The sequence below is a fragment of the Aethalodelphis obliquidens genome, unplaced genomic scaffold (genome assembly GCF_003676395.1).
Source record: "Aethalodelphis obliquidens isolate GAN/ISIS:26980383/991018 unplaced genomic scaffold, ASM367639v1 scaffold57, whole genome shotgun sequence".
In the NCBI taxonomy this organism is placed as follows: Eukaryota; Metazoa; Chordata; class Mammalia; order Artiodactyla; family Delphinidae; genus Aethalodelphis; species Aethalodelphis obliquidens.
Genome location: NW_020838001.1, coordinates 9922547 through 9939252, shown reverse-complemented (window position 1 = coordinate 9939252; position 16706 = coordinate 9922547). Strand labels below are relative to the sequence as shown.

Here is a 16706-nt window from a genome sequence, read left to right as displayed (position 1 = left end):
CCCCGGTCCGGGAGGATCCCACATGCCGCGGAGCGGCTGGGCCCATGAGCCATGGCCGCTGAGCCTGCGCATCTGGAGCCTGTGCTCCGCAGCGGGAGAGGCCGCCGCGGCAGTGAGAGGCCCGCATACCGCCAAAAAAAAAAAAAAAAGAATAAAAGGCAACCCCCAGCTCCAAAGATAAACACTAATTTCGGTGAAGAACCTTCCTGACCTCCATGTATTTACATGCACAAGTGTGCAAAAATACTTCTTGTGAGGGAGAGGGTCATAAAAATGGGAGTATGCTGTCCATGTTATCCTGAAACTTACTTTTTTCATGCAAAGAAAAAGATGAGTCACACCGTGTCGTGTCGACATCACTGGAGTGACTTCGTCATTCCTGACTCCGGGGCAGCATCCCATAGTTTTGCTGGACCAGCGTTCAGGTAACCACCGATGGACATCTGTTTGCTTCCAGTGTCTGAGTAACATATGCCATGCTGCAAAGAATACCCTCGTACACACACCCCACACACACCCCAAAGCCTTTTCTGATATTCCAAAGCCCAGTCCTTAGAAAAAGAAAATGAGTGTCCGTCTCTGTGGGGCTTCACATCCTCTCCACACCATAGCATGATCTCAAGCAAGCTCCTTATTCTCCTTTGCCCCATGTTCTTGTTTCTCGAGTGAAGCATCTTTTTTCTCTACCAGTCTGTTTTGCCTCCAGTCCATGGGAATCTCCAACAACCACTGTGGAAGAATTCGACAGAGCTGATCTCATTTCCAACCCCACTATTTCTCCTGCATAATTCCGTCTTCTCTGAGTCATACACATGACTCTTGGTTAACAGAATGAAAAATTTACGCCAAAGATGGCCAAAGTTCCCTCCCCAACACACATGCCAACGCCAACGTGAACAAGGTTGTAGGGGTGCTAGTAGGTCTGCACCCCAAAAATTGTTTGGACGATGGGTTTATATGACAGGCTGGGCAGATGAATACCTCGAGGGGAGAGAGCACAGACCAGATATCATGCTTGAGATGGTAAAGGCAGGGAGAGGGGGAGACACACAGCTGCATTCTCGAACACCTTGGGATCCAATTGCATTTACCTAATACATACTTTACTATAATGTAAGTTAGAGTGTATGTAAAACAGGCACGTGTAAGAAGAGACTGAAAGGAAACAGACCAGAAACATAGATGGGGCATCTCAGGAGGTGGCTGCACAGGTAGGGATTTTTGCTGTGCTGCTTCTCCTTCAAATTTTTCTCCAAAAATAATGAGTCCCGGGCGACTTCCCTGGTGGTCCAGTGGTTAAGAATCCGCCCTTCCAATGCAGGGGACATGGTTTCGATCCCTGGTTGGGGAACATGCCGCGGGGCAACTAAGCCCTCGTGCTGCAACTACTGAGCCCGTGCACTCTGCAGCCTGCGCCACAACCAGAGGGAAGCCCACACGCCGCAACTAGAGAAGCCCGCACGCCGCAATGAAGATCCCGCACGCTGCAACTAAGACCCGATGCAGCCAAATAAATAAATATTAAAAAAAAAAAAAAAAGAATGAGTCCCTTTGTAGAGTCCCTTCGTAGTTGATAAAGGAAAAGAAAAATGAACAGAGGGCGTTTTGCAGGCAATAACGCAGCAAGATATGGGGTCTGGGGAGAACCCAACAGACAAGATTTGAGAGGTGGGATCTGGTCATCCCACACTCCCAGTCGAGGGTTCCTGAGCCCGGAAGGCACCAATGAGGTACCAAGGAAACCCGTACAGCCTCAAGCAGAGCAGAGACTGCAAACCGGCAGCCTGCAGACAGACCACAAGAGAAGGAAGGGGTGTGCTCACTCCACACAGTGCTTTAACAATTTGTACATGAGTTAGCAACATTTGAAAATCAAGGGAAAGAGATGCTAGAAATTAGAAAATAATGATTCAGCACTGTGTATATCTTGTAACCTTTTTTCTAAAAAGGAGCGTTGGGGAGCAGGGAAAAGACAAGATTTTTAAATTTAATGTTGTATGTCAATTATACTTCAATTTTCAAAAATTATGGTAAATGGCAGAAGCCAGTCCAGAAAAAACTTATTCATTGTTTGTAAACTTTGGAAGAAGGAAAAAGAAATGAATGACAGTGTTTTGGGGGTGGAACTGGATAAAAGGGAGATTTTTCATGAGGTACCTTTTCACACGTTTCCTGAATCGTGTGACGGTATTACCTTTCAAATAACTAGACTTTAAAAACGTAATCAGTAAAACGCAGGGTGATAGATGATACTTTATACACATTGCAGACTAACTTTTCTTAAATAACTTACAGTTTGACTTTATATAGGTATGTAGCAAACTGCTGTGGAACTAAAAAACTAAATAAAATTAGGGTACTTCCGGTAAAACTCTGAAGTTTCTACCTTTTGGGCCTGGCAACTCTGGGTCCATGTTTGCAGCTGATGGAACAAAGCAGCATCTTCTGCTTTGAGATGGGCCACGAGGCCCCCCTCTTCTATCAGCCTGGCTCTGAGTTAGTGACACTCACTGTATAAAAGCACACACCCTGATGCAGACAGGAACGTCTGTTATCCCAACAGCTTACCTCACCCACAAATGACTCAGAGCAGAAAAGAACGATTCCCACATCCCAAAAGCACCTCCACCGCCTGTGTGGAAGAAATAAACCCCCCTCCTCTTCCCAGGGCTGGAACTGCTGACACGACCTGTCTGATTAACGTAGCACCAATGGCGTGTGGGCCCCGCTCCCTGGGCCCTTGGCATCCACTTCCTCTGCTCCCTCAGTGCCTGTGCACCAAATCCTTACTGTCCTAAAGAATGTGTGTTTTTGTTTCCTTAAAGAGGAAACACCTTTTCTACTTTAACAATCTTCTCCCAATGAAAAATTTAACAAGATTTGTGAACAGAGAATCCAAGTGTTCCTTCCGAGCCCTGTGTAATGAAAAATAATATTTCATAATGTCTCTGGAGGAAAGGAAATGTCAGTTTCACCCTCTCTGTGCCCCAGACGCGCTGGGCTTCTTTCTGCTCTTCCAATACTCTAAGCATGTGCTGAATGCAGGGCCTTTGCACTGCTGCTCCCTGAACCTGGGATCCTCCCACCCTCCTACTTTTCTTCCCATCACCTCCTCAAGAGGCCTTTCCCGGCCACCCTGGCTAAGACTGCCCCTCCACATCTCCCACCGTCATCCGCTCAACAAGTACTAACTGTGCCTGGGATGCCCCATTTGCCCTACGACCTTCTACTACCTTCACAGCAGTTTCACAACTTGAAACAATTAGGCTCAACTGTTTTACTATCTGTCCCCACTGAAAGTCAACTCCGCGAGGGCAGGAATTTTTCTACGTTTCAGTCACTGCTGCATCCCCAGTGCCCAGCACCATGGCTGGCACACAGCAGGTGCTCAATAACCATTTCCAAAAAGGCAGGAAGAAAGAAAAGGCGGCACAAGAAGGATGGAGGGGCATCGGGTCCGTCACCCTCCATACACACTGAAGCACAGAATCTGTTCCTCTGTCAACCCTGCACGCTGAAAGTCTACATAAGAAACAGAAACGATTCAAAGAGCACAGTGCACAGTGTTGGAGGCTTTGCCTTGCTCATGACCGCCGTGTACCAGAGCCTAGAACCGAGTGATTCACGACAGGCATGCAAAAAATATTTGCTGAAACAAGGAAAGGCTGAACAGCTGACGGACAGAAGGAATGAGTAGCACAGGCATCACTACGGTTGATCCTGGTAGTGGGAGAAACGGAGCCTCACCATGAAAACCTCAGGGGTTCCCAACGTGTTGGCCTGAGGGTGTCCTCTCCCTTGAAAGGCCGAGTCCCATTCCAGGTGCCTGGAGGACAAAGAACCTGTGCTGCCCAACCTCTGATGTTACTGAACGGACGGCCCGACTGACTCACCAGGGGAACCCAGTAGGTGTACAGTGCTCCCAGTCGCATTTCGGGGACGAACTGGGAGCAGGCGAGAAGCAGGAAGTAGAGGTTGAAGAAGTATTTGAACTGGTTAAACAGCACCTGGAATGGAGAGAGAGGAGAGAGAAGACACTTCAGGTTGGTCTGATACAGCTGGGCGGGCTTAGAGGGGCATGAGTGACATTTCAAAACACCCCCCCAGAAGAACAAAACTCACATGGTACCTACATATACAGTTTACACACCTCTACATGTTGTATAGGAAAATATACCTGGGTGACGAAAACGTAATTTGTCAAAGTAAAGAAGCAAATGACACACGTGGGAATTATAAACACTAGATTCAAGACAGTGGGGACCTCCGGGCAGGGAGGGTATGCTGGAGGCTTCGGCTATAGTTGTGAGATTTTATTTCTTAAACTTTTTTTTTTTTAAATTTATGGCTGAGTTGGGCCTTCGTTGCTGTGCATGGGCTTTCTCTAGTTGCAGTGCACGGGCTTCTCATTGCCGTGGGTTCTTTTGTTGCGAAGCACGGGCTCTAGAGCACAGGCTCAGTAGTTGTGGCACACCAGGCTTAGTTGCTCCGCGGCATGTGGGATCTTCCTGGACCAGGGATCGAACCCGTATCCCCTTCACTGGCAGGCGGATTCTTAACCACTGCGCCAACAGGAAAGTCGGAAACTTTTTTTTTCCTATTTTTTGGCCACGCGGAGCAATCTCAGCTCCCCAACCAGGGATTGAACCCACGATTGATCCCTGAGGTGGAAGTGCAACGTCTTAACCAGTGGACCGCCAGGGAAGTCCCTTCTTAAACTATTTTGTAAGTACAGGAAAGGCCACTCAAAATGTTGTTGAAGAGGTTTTAGTGGGAAATGCTTATGCTGTAAGACTGAATCAAACGAGTGAGATAAGTGGATATCTCCATGGTACGATCTCAACGTCATACAATATCTACAGCAGAATTTCACCCCATGTGGCAGGAGGGTTCTGGCAGAGTTTCAACTGCCCCCACGTGCCCTGGAAGTGACACTGATCCCCCTGACTCGTTTTGGGCAACGAACAGAAATCACGTGTCCCTTCGGAGCACTGTCCGGCCCCTCGCTCTTGCCCTGCCATGGAGACGTGGGTGGCCACGTATTCCAGATAATGTAGCTGTGAGATGGAGGAGAATGGCCTGATCTGCCTCAGAATTTCCGTGAATGAGAAATAAACTTTCACTTGACTTAAGATACTGAGCTCGTGACTTCCCTGGTGGTGCAGTGGTTAAGAATCTGCCTACCAATGCAGCAGACACGGGTTTGAGCCCTGGTCTGGGAAGATCCCACATGCGGTGGAGCAACTAAGCCCATGTGCCACAACTACTGAGCCCACGTACCACAACTACTGAAGCCCACGCACCTAGAGCCCGTACTCCACAAAGAGAGAAGTCACTGCAACGAGAAGCCCACACACCACAACGAAGAACAGCCCCTACTCGCCTGCGCGCAGCAATGAAGACCCAACGCAGCCAAAAATTAATTAATTAATTAAAAAAAAAAGATACTGAGCTTTAGGGGGCTGGGGGAGGGGAGTAAGCCAGGCAGCAATAAATGTACTCAAAATCACCCTTAAAGGGCTTCCCTGGTGGCGCAGTGGTTGGGAGTCCACCTGCCGATGCAGGGGACACGGGTTCGTGCCCCGGTCCGGGAGGATCCCACATGCCGCGGAGCGGCTGGGCCCGTGAGCCATGGCCGCTGAGCCTGCGCGTCCGGAGCCTGTGCTCCGCAATGGGAGAGGCCACAGCAATGAGAGGCCCGCGTACCGCAAAAAAAAAAAAAAAATCACCCTTAAAAAAACATTCAGGTTGACCTTAAGCTACAGTGTAAGGTATTTGCGTTTCCATGTTCTCCCTCAATAAATCAAACAGTGATTTTTTTTTTCTTCCAGCTTTCGAACTGATTGCTGCTGCTGCTTCTGAAGTCAGTCAGTGTATCCTGGAGGCCACACTAGATAAAAACAGATGTTTAACTTAAAGGTGTTTTAGGGGCAAGGTTTTCAGAGTACTTGTCCATGGATTTAACAAACAAAAGGGATGAATGCAGAGTAAAATACTACGCAAAACATTAGCAAACAGGCTTCCCTGGTGGTGCAGTGGTTGAGAGTCCGCCTGCCAATGCAGGGGACACGGGTTCGAGCCCTGGTCCGGGAAGATGCCACATGTCGCGGAGCAACTAAGCCCATGTGCCACAACTACTGAGCCTGCGCTCTAGAGCCTGTGAGCCACAACTACTGAAGCCTGCACGCCTAGAGCCTGTGCTCTGCAATGAGAAGCCACTACAGTGAGAAGCCCGTGCACCGCAAGGAAGAGTAGCCCCCGCTCGCCGCAACTAGAGAAAGCCCACGTGCAGCAACAAAGACCCAATGCAGCCAAAAATAAATTCAAAAAAAAAAAGTGACTTCAATTAAAAAAAAAAATTCACAAACATGTTAATAGAAAGTCTCTCTGGATGATAGTGTTAAAATTTACCTTTAAAAAAAGTTCTCTACACTTTTATCTCCCAACTTTCCTGTTCCAAATATGTATTTCATGATAATGAGGGGTGGGGGGGAATGTAAGCACTGATTTTTTTTTTAAATATATTTATTTATTTTTGGCTGCATTGGGTCTTTGTTGCTGTGCGCAGGCTTTCTCTACTTGTGGTGAGCGGGGGTACTCTTCGTTGCGGTGCGCGGGCTTCTCATTGTGGTGGCTTCTCTTGTTGCGGAGCACGGGCTCTAGGCGCGTGGGCTTCAGTAGTTGTGGCTCGCAGGCTCTAGAGCGCAGGCTCAGTAGCTGCGGCACACGGGCTTAGTTGCTCCACGGCATGTGGGATCTTCCCGGACCAGGGCTCGAACCCGTGTCCCCTGCATTGGCAGGCAGACTCTCAACCACTGCGCCTCCAGGGAAGTCCCCTCCTGATTTTCCTTTTTTTTTTGGAACAAAGCTACGTCCTCAAAATATCTTTTTCACTCTTAGGCCCAACACAGCAAATAAATGTGAAGTTATTCTAACCAATCAAGTGGAGTCTCACAGCCTTGCAGACAGAAGGCAGCCCCCTTCCAGGTGCTCAGGACCAGGGAAGATGAATGGCCAGTGGATGAGGTGACATGGAAAAGACGGGGTGTTCACAGAATCTGCCACAGGGACTTCAGTCTGCTAAGACTGGTACCACTGCATACATCTGGTGTAGGAAGAAGAAAACGATGTTGCCCCTGCCCATACATACCCCAGGCAAAAAGGTGAAGAAGTTGTACTTCTGATTGTTGATGACATTTCGAGGGTATCTCTGGTCCCTCTTCTCGGGGTGCCCCAACCAGACCGTGCGGGGCCTGGGCTCCCCTGCACCACAGCATCTCAGCCACTCGCAGCACCTGTGGGAAAGACACGCCCACACCGTCAAGGCCGAGCCCACACCCATCCACTCTTCCCAGAATGTCTTTCTCTAAAGCATCTTCACTGAGTCAGAACCACAGCCCCATCTGAGGCTTCATCCTTCAACGACAGGGGAAAACACAGCTGAGGCATCTAAGAAGCTGTGGTCCAAGTCAAAGATGCTTTGTCCCCAAGCCCAAATTATTTCAAAAAGTAGGATTCGTTTTTAAAATAAGATTTAAGTTTAAAAAGTAAATACAGAGCAACAAGTACTGTTATCACTTTGACATTCTTCAGGTGAGAGAGGAAAGCTCAGGACGGCTGAGTAAAGCACCCGAGTTTACCAAGGTGTGAGAAACAGCCGACTCTGGCCTTGAACCAGGTCCAGCTTACTCTGAAACCCAGTGTCTCCGCACCCCACATGCTATCAAGGGTGCTGGTCACACCAAGATTACTATACAAAAAGAGAAGGGAAAGAATCTCCTTCCACACTCGGCTCCACGTTTTAGCAACATGCTGGAGGAACACGCCAGCAAGATGATGACTCGGCGCCCCGCATAACCTGGAGACAGGCCAGCGTACCAGCTGTAGGCAAACTGACTCCCAGGGCCGCCCCCGGAGGGCAGCTCACCAGGCACGCCTGCCCTCAGGTCGCCTGTGTGAAGCCAGGGACACCTGCCCGGCTCTGGCAAAAGTCAGCTGCTCTGAGACACACATGCCCACCCTCACTCGTGCCAAAAAAAGGCAGCCCATCCTTCAGGAGCGGCTGTAAACAGGCATTTTGAGAATTACGAGCATCCGTTAAGGGTCTTTCATGGAAAGACCCCAGGCTGAACTGTTCACCTCCCCACCCACCCCCACAGGCTGGGAGGAAGGAACCCCAGCCCTACCAGCCCCTTGAGATGCTGCCAGCTGAAGGCAACCCATCCAGACGTGGCCATGATGACTTACATAGTCACTTGTCACCTGCAGACCCACTGTCTCCCCCTCCTCCTACGGGCCAGGCAGGCCCTGCCCAGGTACTGGGGTGCAGAGCTGAGCACACACAGTCCCTGGGCATCGGGACTCTAAAGAGTAGCAAGCCAGCAAGTTGCCTGCTCAGACGCTCAAAATTTCCATGATGAAACACGATGCTCTTTCTTCAAAATAGCATCCTGGTTCCCGTAAGCTAGTGCTAGGGCTGGGGTGGGGAGGATGGCGGTAGCTCTCACGAGGATGGGTTTCACTTCTAATAACTCATTCGTGTTGGCGAGAGACACATACAGAAACCTTGAGGTGTCCAGCCCCATTCCTGCTCTTGGGTGTGCGCCACCCAAGCCGGCCATCCGTGGACGCAAAGCACTGAATGAGGGAGGGAGGGAGGATGCATTTGATGGAAGCACACCCTTCAATCTGCAGATACCTACCCATGGTCACTGACTTTTCTGTGGACCAGCCAGTAATCTGGTCTCCCCATCCTATAATCATCCTGTAATGACGACTCCCAGAGCTGAGTGTTTCTAATGAAAGCTGAAGAATGAATTTAAGAGAATGACATACTGTCAGGCTGTTTATGAGTTTTGTCTGTTTTGTCCCAGCAGAAGGTTCCTCACAGCAAGCTACCAAGTTAAACGCTCCGTGACTTAACCGGCAGGCGTGCATGTGCACAGGGGCAGGTCATTCAGGGCAGCCCGCACGTGGTAGCAAAGACTGGAACGTACCTGACCAGTCATCAGAGGGCGGCTGGTCAAATAAGCAGGGAACGTCCATACAATGGAATGCTCAACAGTCTTTGAAGAGGGAGATAGAGCTGTATGCGCTGAATAGCCCCATTTGCAAGATATGCTAAATCAGGAAGGAGCTGCAAGGTGTGTCCAGGATGCCATTCCTTGCATGAAAGCAAGAGGATAACGTGCAGACTATGCCTGCCAATGCAGAAAACCTCCATGACAGCTGACGCCACCGGTTTCCTTTGGGAAGGAGGGAGTAGGGGCGCCTTTTCCTACTTATTCTTCCGTCACATTGTACATATATTACCTATGGGACTAAATGTGCATTTCTTTTCTTTTTAGCTAAATCCATAATAGTAAGCATTTATTAAGTGCTCATCTGGTCCAACTATGATTCCAGTTCCTGTGGGGACCTAACTTTGGAACAGGATCCTTCCCTTCTAACTTCCTCACAATCTCATTGCAACAAAGGGTAATAAGCATTTGGCACAGGGTAAAATAAGGACTTTGTGTCACCTGAGCCCAGTGTAACTAGCCCCAAGCTGATCTCATTTAATCACCCTGATTGTCACCTTGTTTATTCACTTTCTACCTGCACCGGATATAAGCTGCACACTTTCAATGACTTTTAGATCAACAGTATTTACTGAGTATCTAATAAGAAGACGACGACAAGGGATCATTGTTCCCTTTTTGTCACACATTCATTCACCTAGAATGTCCTGTGCACTCACAAGACGCAGGTCCTCACCTAGGGCATTCAACAGTGAGCAAGACAGATGAGGTCCTCCTCCCACGGGGAGGAAGAGAGACAGTAAACAGCTCTCTAAAATAAAGTAAGGTAAGAGAAGGGGTGGGGAAGGGGCGTGGCTCCGGGAGACTGGGTGGTCGGGAAGGCTGGGGTGACAGGTGAGCTGAGTGACGAGAAGAAACATCCATGCAAGCAGGCAAGGAAGAGCCATCTAGGCAGACCAGAACCGCCATCTAGGCAGACTAGAACCGCAAGGGCACAGATCCAGAGGCGGGAAGCAGCCTGACGCACATCTGCAGGGAAAGAAGACTAGCGTGGCTGGAATGCCCCGAACACGGGGGACAGGGTAAAAGATGAGGTCGGAGGAGGAGGAGGGGGCAGACGACACAGGACCTTGTCACCAGGGCAAGGAGTCTGGATTTTACTCCATCCACAGTGGGGATCACTGAAGGGTTACAAGCACAGGGTGGCATGATCTGATTTTTTTTTTTTTTTTTTTTTTTGGCCACGTCTCACGGTTTGCAGGATCTTAGTTCCCCAACCAGGGATCAAACCCATGCCCCTGCAGCGGAAGCACAGAGTCCTAACCACTGGACGGCCAGGGAATTCCCGAGTTACATTTTTTTAAAGGTCCTTCCGGCTTCTGAGCAGAGAAGACGCTGCCGTGGGCAAAAGGAGAAACAGGTAACAGGTGTGAGGCTTCTTTGGGGGATGGTGAAGTGTTCTAACATTGTGGTGATGTCTGCACAACTCAATGAATACACTAAAAATTGCTGAATTATATACTTTAAAGAGGTGAACTGCAGGGTATGTGAACTATATCTTAATCAAGCCGTACATTAACCAAAAAAAATGGAAACAGAAGGATCATTTAGAAAGCTGTTGCCGTCATCCAGGCAAGCAAAGACTAGGGTGGTGGCGGTGAGGGGTGATGAGAAAGATAGATTCTCAAAATGTTACGGATGTAGAAGTGTATTCTCTTTAAAACATAATGTCTTACTTCATGTTCACAACCATCCTACATGGTACGTACTAGCATCATCCCCATTTTCATGATGGATAAACTGAGGCCCAGAGAGGACTCAGTTACCTGCTCAAGATCTACTGCTACAGCAGCTCCATCTACTACCAAGTGGTGGAAGCCGACTTTAAGCCCAGGTCTGTCTGATCCACATCCTGAGCTAAGAGCCTGAGAGCACCCTGCACAGCCACTGACAGCCCCATCAGCACAATTATTTCACAGCTCTTTTTCTTCTAGTCTCTCTTCATTACATAAATTGGAAAGGTCCTTAGGGGCCATAGAGAGTGAGGGCTCTCAGGCTGCTCAAACCGGAGCTCTTCTGTGTGCACGTCAGCTGCCCTGCCCCCCACACTCATTCATTAATCTTCATATCAATGTGTTGGCTCCCAGCTCCCCAGTCACCCTTCAATGCCCGCTCTGGGATGTGGACAGACTCCTTTCTGCCTCTCCTTTACAGTCAGTGAAATGCTAAGCCTTCTCAGTAGAGGGCGCTGGAGGGACACCACTGGAGGAACAGGCTCACCTGTGGTTTCCAGGCTGTGGCACGGTGGGCGGGTCAGCAGTGTGTTGAGTGAGGCCATCGAATGGTGCCCTGGCCAGCCATGCGCCCAGCACATGCTGTCCCTCGAGGCTTTCAAGCCCCACTGTGGCCCAGGGGTCACCTTCCCAGGGCCCTCTCGATATAGACATCCCAGGCCCCAGGCCTCCTCCACACCAGTGCCCTGATTCCCTCACCCCCAGGTTTGTCTCCCAAGGTCCTCCTGTCACTGTGGCCCTTAGTGTCCCACGAGGGACACTGTGAGCTCCGGTGCCCTCACTCCTATTGTACACCCAATGTGTCAACCATCAGCTGTGTCTGCCACCCCATCGGTACCCCTGGGATTGCTTTCTTGCTTGCCCCACCTGCAGACCACCTCTGGTCCTGCCATCCAGTGGCCTGAACTACACTGTCTCCAACCAGGTCTGCACCCCAGCCTTAGGGAGGGGCCCCCGTCCAAGTATGTCCTACCTCAGATTCAGTCCCTTAGCCTAGGCTACCATACAGTTTTCTTCTATAGCCTACAGTTATAATTTAGTAAGTCCATTTCCCTCCATCTTTCCACCTGACTGAGCCGAGGCCAACCCCACCTCTGAGCTCCAGGCATCACAAGCCCCGGGTCCAGCCTTGGCCAAGCAGAGCCCTCAGCATGGTGATGGGCTCAGAGAAAGGGCCAGTGAGAGGCCTGGCTGGGATTTTTGCTAGAAATTCCAGAACAGACATGCTCTTCACCCTGGGGTTGTTAAGGTGGCAGAAAACAAGCCTGGAGTTGCAGGAAGCCACCTTGCTCCTGTTTAGGGAGAGTCTGCCTGAAAATGGAGTCACAAGGAGGATGCAGAGACCACAGGGGGCTCCTGCCCACCTCGGGGGCGAGTGTAGGTCTGTCGGTTCCCTGGGCTTCTGAAGTCTTAGGCACCAGTACATTGGTTTTTGTTTTATTTTACTTTGCTAAAGCTAATGTTAAGTGGGTGCAGTTAACCACCGCCCCAAATCTCCTGTGTGATAGTCCTGTCTGCCACGTGGCTGGGCCGTACTTAATAAGATGCTTTCCTGTTGGTTTGCGTGTCTTCGCGTCTAAGCTTTTAAAGCCTGCAGTCTATCATCCTGACGTCTGCACACTGATCTCTTTAGAGCTGTGATGTCCAACATGGTAGCTTTACATTTAAGTTACTTAAATAAAAGAGTTAAATTCCTCATTCTCAGCAGCCACATTCTCAGCGCTCCGCGGCCACAGGTGGTCCGTGGCTATGGACTGGACGGCGCGGACGCAGAACATTCCAGCATGGCAGAGGTTCTACTAGACGGTGCTGCTTTAGAGCAGCTCTTTCAAGGCATCTCCTCCCTCCTCGCGCTTGAACAAACCTCAATGCCACAGGAACATCAGCAAGTGGACCCCACAACTGAAGGCAATTTGCCCAAAGAGTTTCCCAAACTTCAGCCCTTTTCACACACACGGGATTTCTACCATATCCAACTAATTCTACCTTCTAACTTCATAAGTTTGCCTCAATTTGCATACCTTAAATCAGCGATTCTCAACAGGGAGAAGGGGGTTAGTTACTGGTATCTAGTACGTAGAGGAGGCCAAGATTCTACTAAACATCCTACAAAGCCCGGGACAGCACCCACCACAAAGAGTGATGCAGCCTGAAATGCCCGTTGTGCCCTGGTTGAGAACTCCTGACCTGGATTTTATTTATCAGTACATAAATGTGTCTTAGAAGGTAACTTAAAAGGTAACCACTATCATAAATGCAAAACCAGTATCACTTGCCATAAACAGAAGGTAAACATCAAAATCAACATAATGAGAAGCAAACGTTACTAAATTCCAGATACAGTGGCTCCCAGCCCCCAGCCTGCTGCCTGCTGGCCAGTTTCTTCTGCTATTCAAAAGTGGGCCCTGACGGTTAAAAATATTGAAGGAAAACTGAAAAAGGAAGTGTCTCGCTATACATCTCAACGTGATTTAGTTCCTGTCCGTGAATTACTCAGGATCACTGTAGCACCTGGGGCCATCACCTGCTATCTGGGGAACTACTGGCCTGCAGTAGAAGCCTTGGGCTTGGTGGCAAATTTACAAGTGACGAAGTCCTCCCCCGGCCCCCAGGTCAGTTAAAGCAGAAGAGGCGGCAGCCAGGCTCCCCCGACATCTGGATTTATACCCACGACGCCGCCACACCCCGTCTGTCCAGGGGTGGACGTCAGCACCCCGGAGGTCCAAGAGGGGGAGCTGCCTGGAGCTGTGGGGTGGCAGCTGTCACCCTGCTGTTGCTTCTCAACACCAACTGAGCTGTCACTTTCCCAAATTAACTCCTATCCCACATTCTAGACAGGCTGGGGAGATGGGCTACAAGATAGAACCCGAGTGCGAGAAATTAATGTAGAGGCTGAAAAAGAAGTAACAAGCAAGAGTCTCAGTTTCAGAACAGCAGGACCACGTGGGCTAGAGGAATAAACACCAGCTTTTAAACCAGATGGGCCTGTGCGCAAATCCCAGCCCCGTTCCACACCAGCTGTGAGCCCTTGGACAATTCATCTTCTGTGATCCCCACTTTCCCTATCTGTAAATTGACAGTAAGACCCGCCTTGCTGAAATACTACGAAGACTGAGGATTTTATCTATAAAGGGTGTAAGACAATGCCTAGCACATAACAGGCATTCAATTAAAAGTAGATCTTATTTCTCTTACGTTATTTTTCCAGATTGAAAAAAGAAAACATGAAAATTTTCTCACCTGAATAGCAACGGCTATTCAACTAGGCTGAGATGTAAGGCTAGAAATAATCTCGCCTACGCTGCTTCCAGCTTACACAATTTAAACAAAAGGAAACCAAAGTGGAGTTCCTTACGACTTGACTCTAAAACAAAGGTTTCGATAGCCAATAGCCTGCCAACCAGATGTGCAGTGTTTTCACACAATCTGGCCAAATGCAAGGAAAAGCAAATATTAGCGAGGGACACGCCAAGGGAACAATGTTTCTGGAAAACGTACCTACTGCAACAAGGAGCTGGCGTCCAAAGAAATGATCATCTCTGCCCTGGTGCCACTCAGCAGGCACTCAGTAAATATTTGCTGAATTGCCTGCATGACGTAGCCACCTTCCCTGAAGCCGGAGTCCAGGAAGCTAGAGTCTCAGTGTTGACGCCGGAAAGATCCAGGAAGAATGTAAAGGAAAATTAAAAGCAACACGGAGAACTCACAGATACAGAGAACAAACTGGAGGGTGCCAGTGAGGAGGGGCGAGACAGGGGAAGGGGATTAAGGGGTGCCAACTATGTATAAAATAAGTAAGCTACAAGGATATATTATTGTACCGCACAGGGAATATAGCCAATATTATATAATAACTACAGATGGAGTACAACCTTTACAAGTTGTGAATCACTAGGTTGTACACTTGAAACTTGTATCATAGTGTACATCAAGTACACCCCAATTTTAAAAAAAGCAATATAGAGAAAATAGTCTGCAGCAGTAGCTCTCAACGGGGGTAAGGGGTGAATTTGCCCCTGGGGACACTTGGCAACGTCTAGAGAGATGTTTGGCTGTCATGACTGCAGGTCCAGGGAAGGGAAGGGCTACTGGCATCTAGTGGGTAGAAGCCAAGGATGCTGCTAAACAGCCTACAGTGGACAAGACAGCCCCACACAGAGGATTATCTGGCCCCAAATGCCAACCGTCCCAAGTCTGAGAACGCTGCTCTAGAAAGGGACTGTCCCCGACATTTCTGTGCAGAGGGAGATGTTCTCTAGCTGCACCATCGAACACACCAGCCATTAGCCACACATGGCTGTTGAGCGCTGGAAACATACATTTTAAATTTTAGTTCATTAATTTAATGAATGAAAACAGCCACATGCGGCTAGTGGCTACCACACTGGACAGCAGGTCTAGAAGGACGTAACCCAAACTGTTAAGCACAGATGCCTGGGGGGCAGGTGGGGGGGACTGGAAGGAATGGAAGGGAAGGTATGAAGGGAAACTTTTGCTCTTTGTTCTAGAAACAGGGAAGTGGCTAGATCTTTTTTTTTTTTTAAACCAGGAGAATATAAAATCTAGGATCTGAAAGAATGCAAAGAAGGAAGTAGTTCACTGAAGTCTGAAGTATCTCTGGCCACAGGAATGCTACTGTCTGGAGAAGAAACAAGACTATAGTTGTCCCTCTTATCCACAGGGGATACGGTCCAAGACCCCCCCAGGGGTTGCGTGAAACTGAGGATAGCACGGAGTTTTTCCTATACACAAATACCTGTGATAAAGTTTCATTTATGAATTAGGCACAGTAAGAGATTAATAACAATAACCAATAATAAAACATAACAATTATAACAATATACTGTAATAAAAGTTATGTGAACATGGTCTCTCTCAAAATAACTTATGTACAAATTTAATGCCCTTTTCATCTTAACTAAAGTACTTATCACACACTGTGGCCATAAGTTTTGCGGTTTGAGGTGCACGAAAACTAGCACGAATTTCTTTTTCCCTCTTCATAATTTCACTGATAGAAGATTCATTCTTACTGTGGATCTTAGCAACCTCAGCATACGACTTCTTTTCTTTCCTTTAAGTCGAGAACTTTCACCTTTTCACTTAAAAGAAGCACTTCACAGCTTCCCTTTGACATGTCCGAATTGCCAACATCACTATTCGGGGCCATTATTAAGTAAAATAAGGGTTGTTTGAACACAAGCACTGTGATACTGGGACAGCTGATCTGATAACGGAGACCCATCTGAGTGACTACTGGCAGGATATGCGGGACAGAGGGATGATGAGTCACGTCCAGGGCAGGACTAAGGAAGACACAAGATTTCATCATGCTACTTGGAACAGCGGACAATGTAAAACTTATGAATTGTTTACTTCTGGAATTTTCCATTTCATATTTTCAGGTTCATTAAGGGTAACTGAAACCATAGAAAGCGAAAGCTCAGATAAGGTGGGACTACTGTTTCCCAATGAAAAAAGCCAAGTCGATGCAGCAACTTCTTCAACCGTAAAGCTCAGACCCTCTGACCTAGCAAGTCTACCTAGAAGGACACAAATATGGGTGCTGGTGACCAACGGGAAATGCACTAGGAGGCCAGCAGCAGCAATACAGAGAGAGAGCAAAACCCTGGAAATGACCAAATGCCCATTACGGCAAGACCCCTGTACAAGGGACTGTAGTCTGGAAAGAATAAGGTAGAGACACACACACTGGCAGGACAAGATTCAAGTGATAAAACGGAAGGAAAAAAGCAAGCAAAAGATAAGCAATTTATTGTGCTATATTTTAATAAAAATAATATATGCTGATATATGCATGGGAAAAAATACTAGGAAACAAATACACACACACACACACACACACACACACACACACACACACACACACACA

At 48.4% G+C, this 16706-nt stretch overlaps 1 protein-coding gene across 7 annotated transcripts in view; it reads right to left on the bottom strand.

Annotated features, from left to right (window-relative positions):
• The window catches only part of ATP9A (ATPase phospholipid transporting 9A), a 132738-nt gene that overhangs the window by 98480 nt on the left and 17552 nt on the right, over nucleotides 1-16706 (bottom strand). For 6 of the 7 annotated variants that reach the window (XR_003428694.1, XR_003428695.1, XR_003428696.1 and 3 more), the window contains exons 2-3: nucleotides 7151-7295; nucleotides 3894-4007 (exon numbers count right to left, since the gene is read on the bottom strand). Coding sequence is in view for 4 of the 7 variants with exons in the window: in XM_027086974.1 (XP_026942775.1) it covers nucleotides 3894-4007; nucleotides 7151-7295 (259 nt within the window). In the remaining 3 variants the exon portion in view is untranslated. Of the gene's footprint in view, nucleotides 1-309; nucleotides 577-3893; nucleotides 4008-7150; nucleotides 7296-16706 lie in introns of those variants that run through there. The other variant, XM_027086976.1, reaches the window with a different exon arrangement.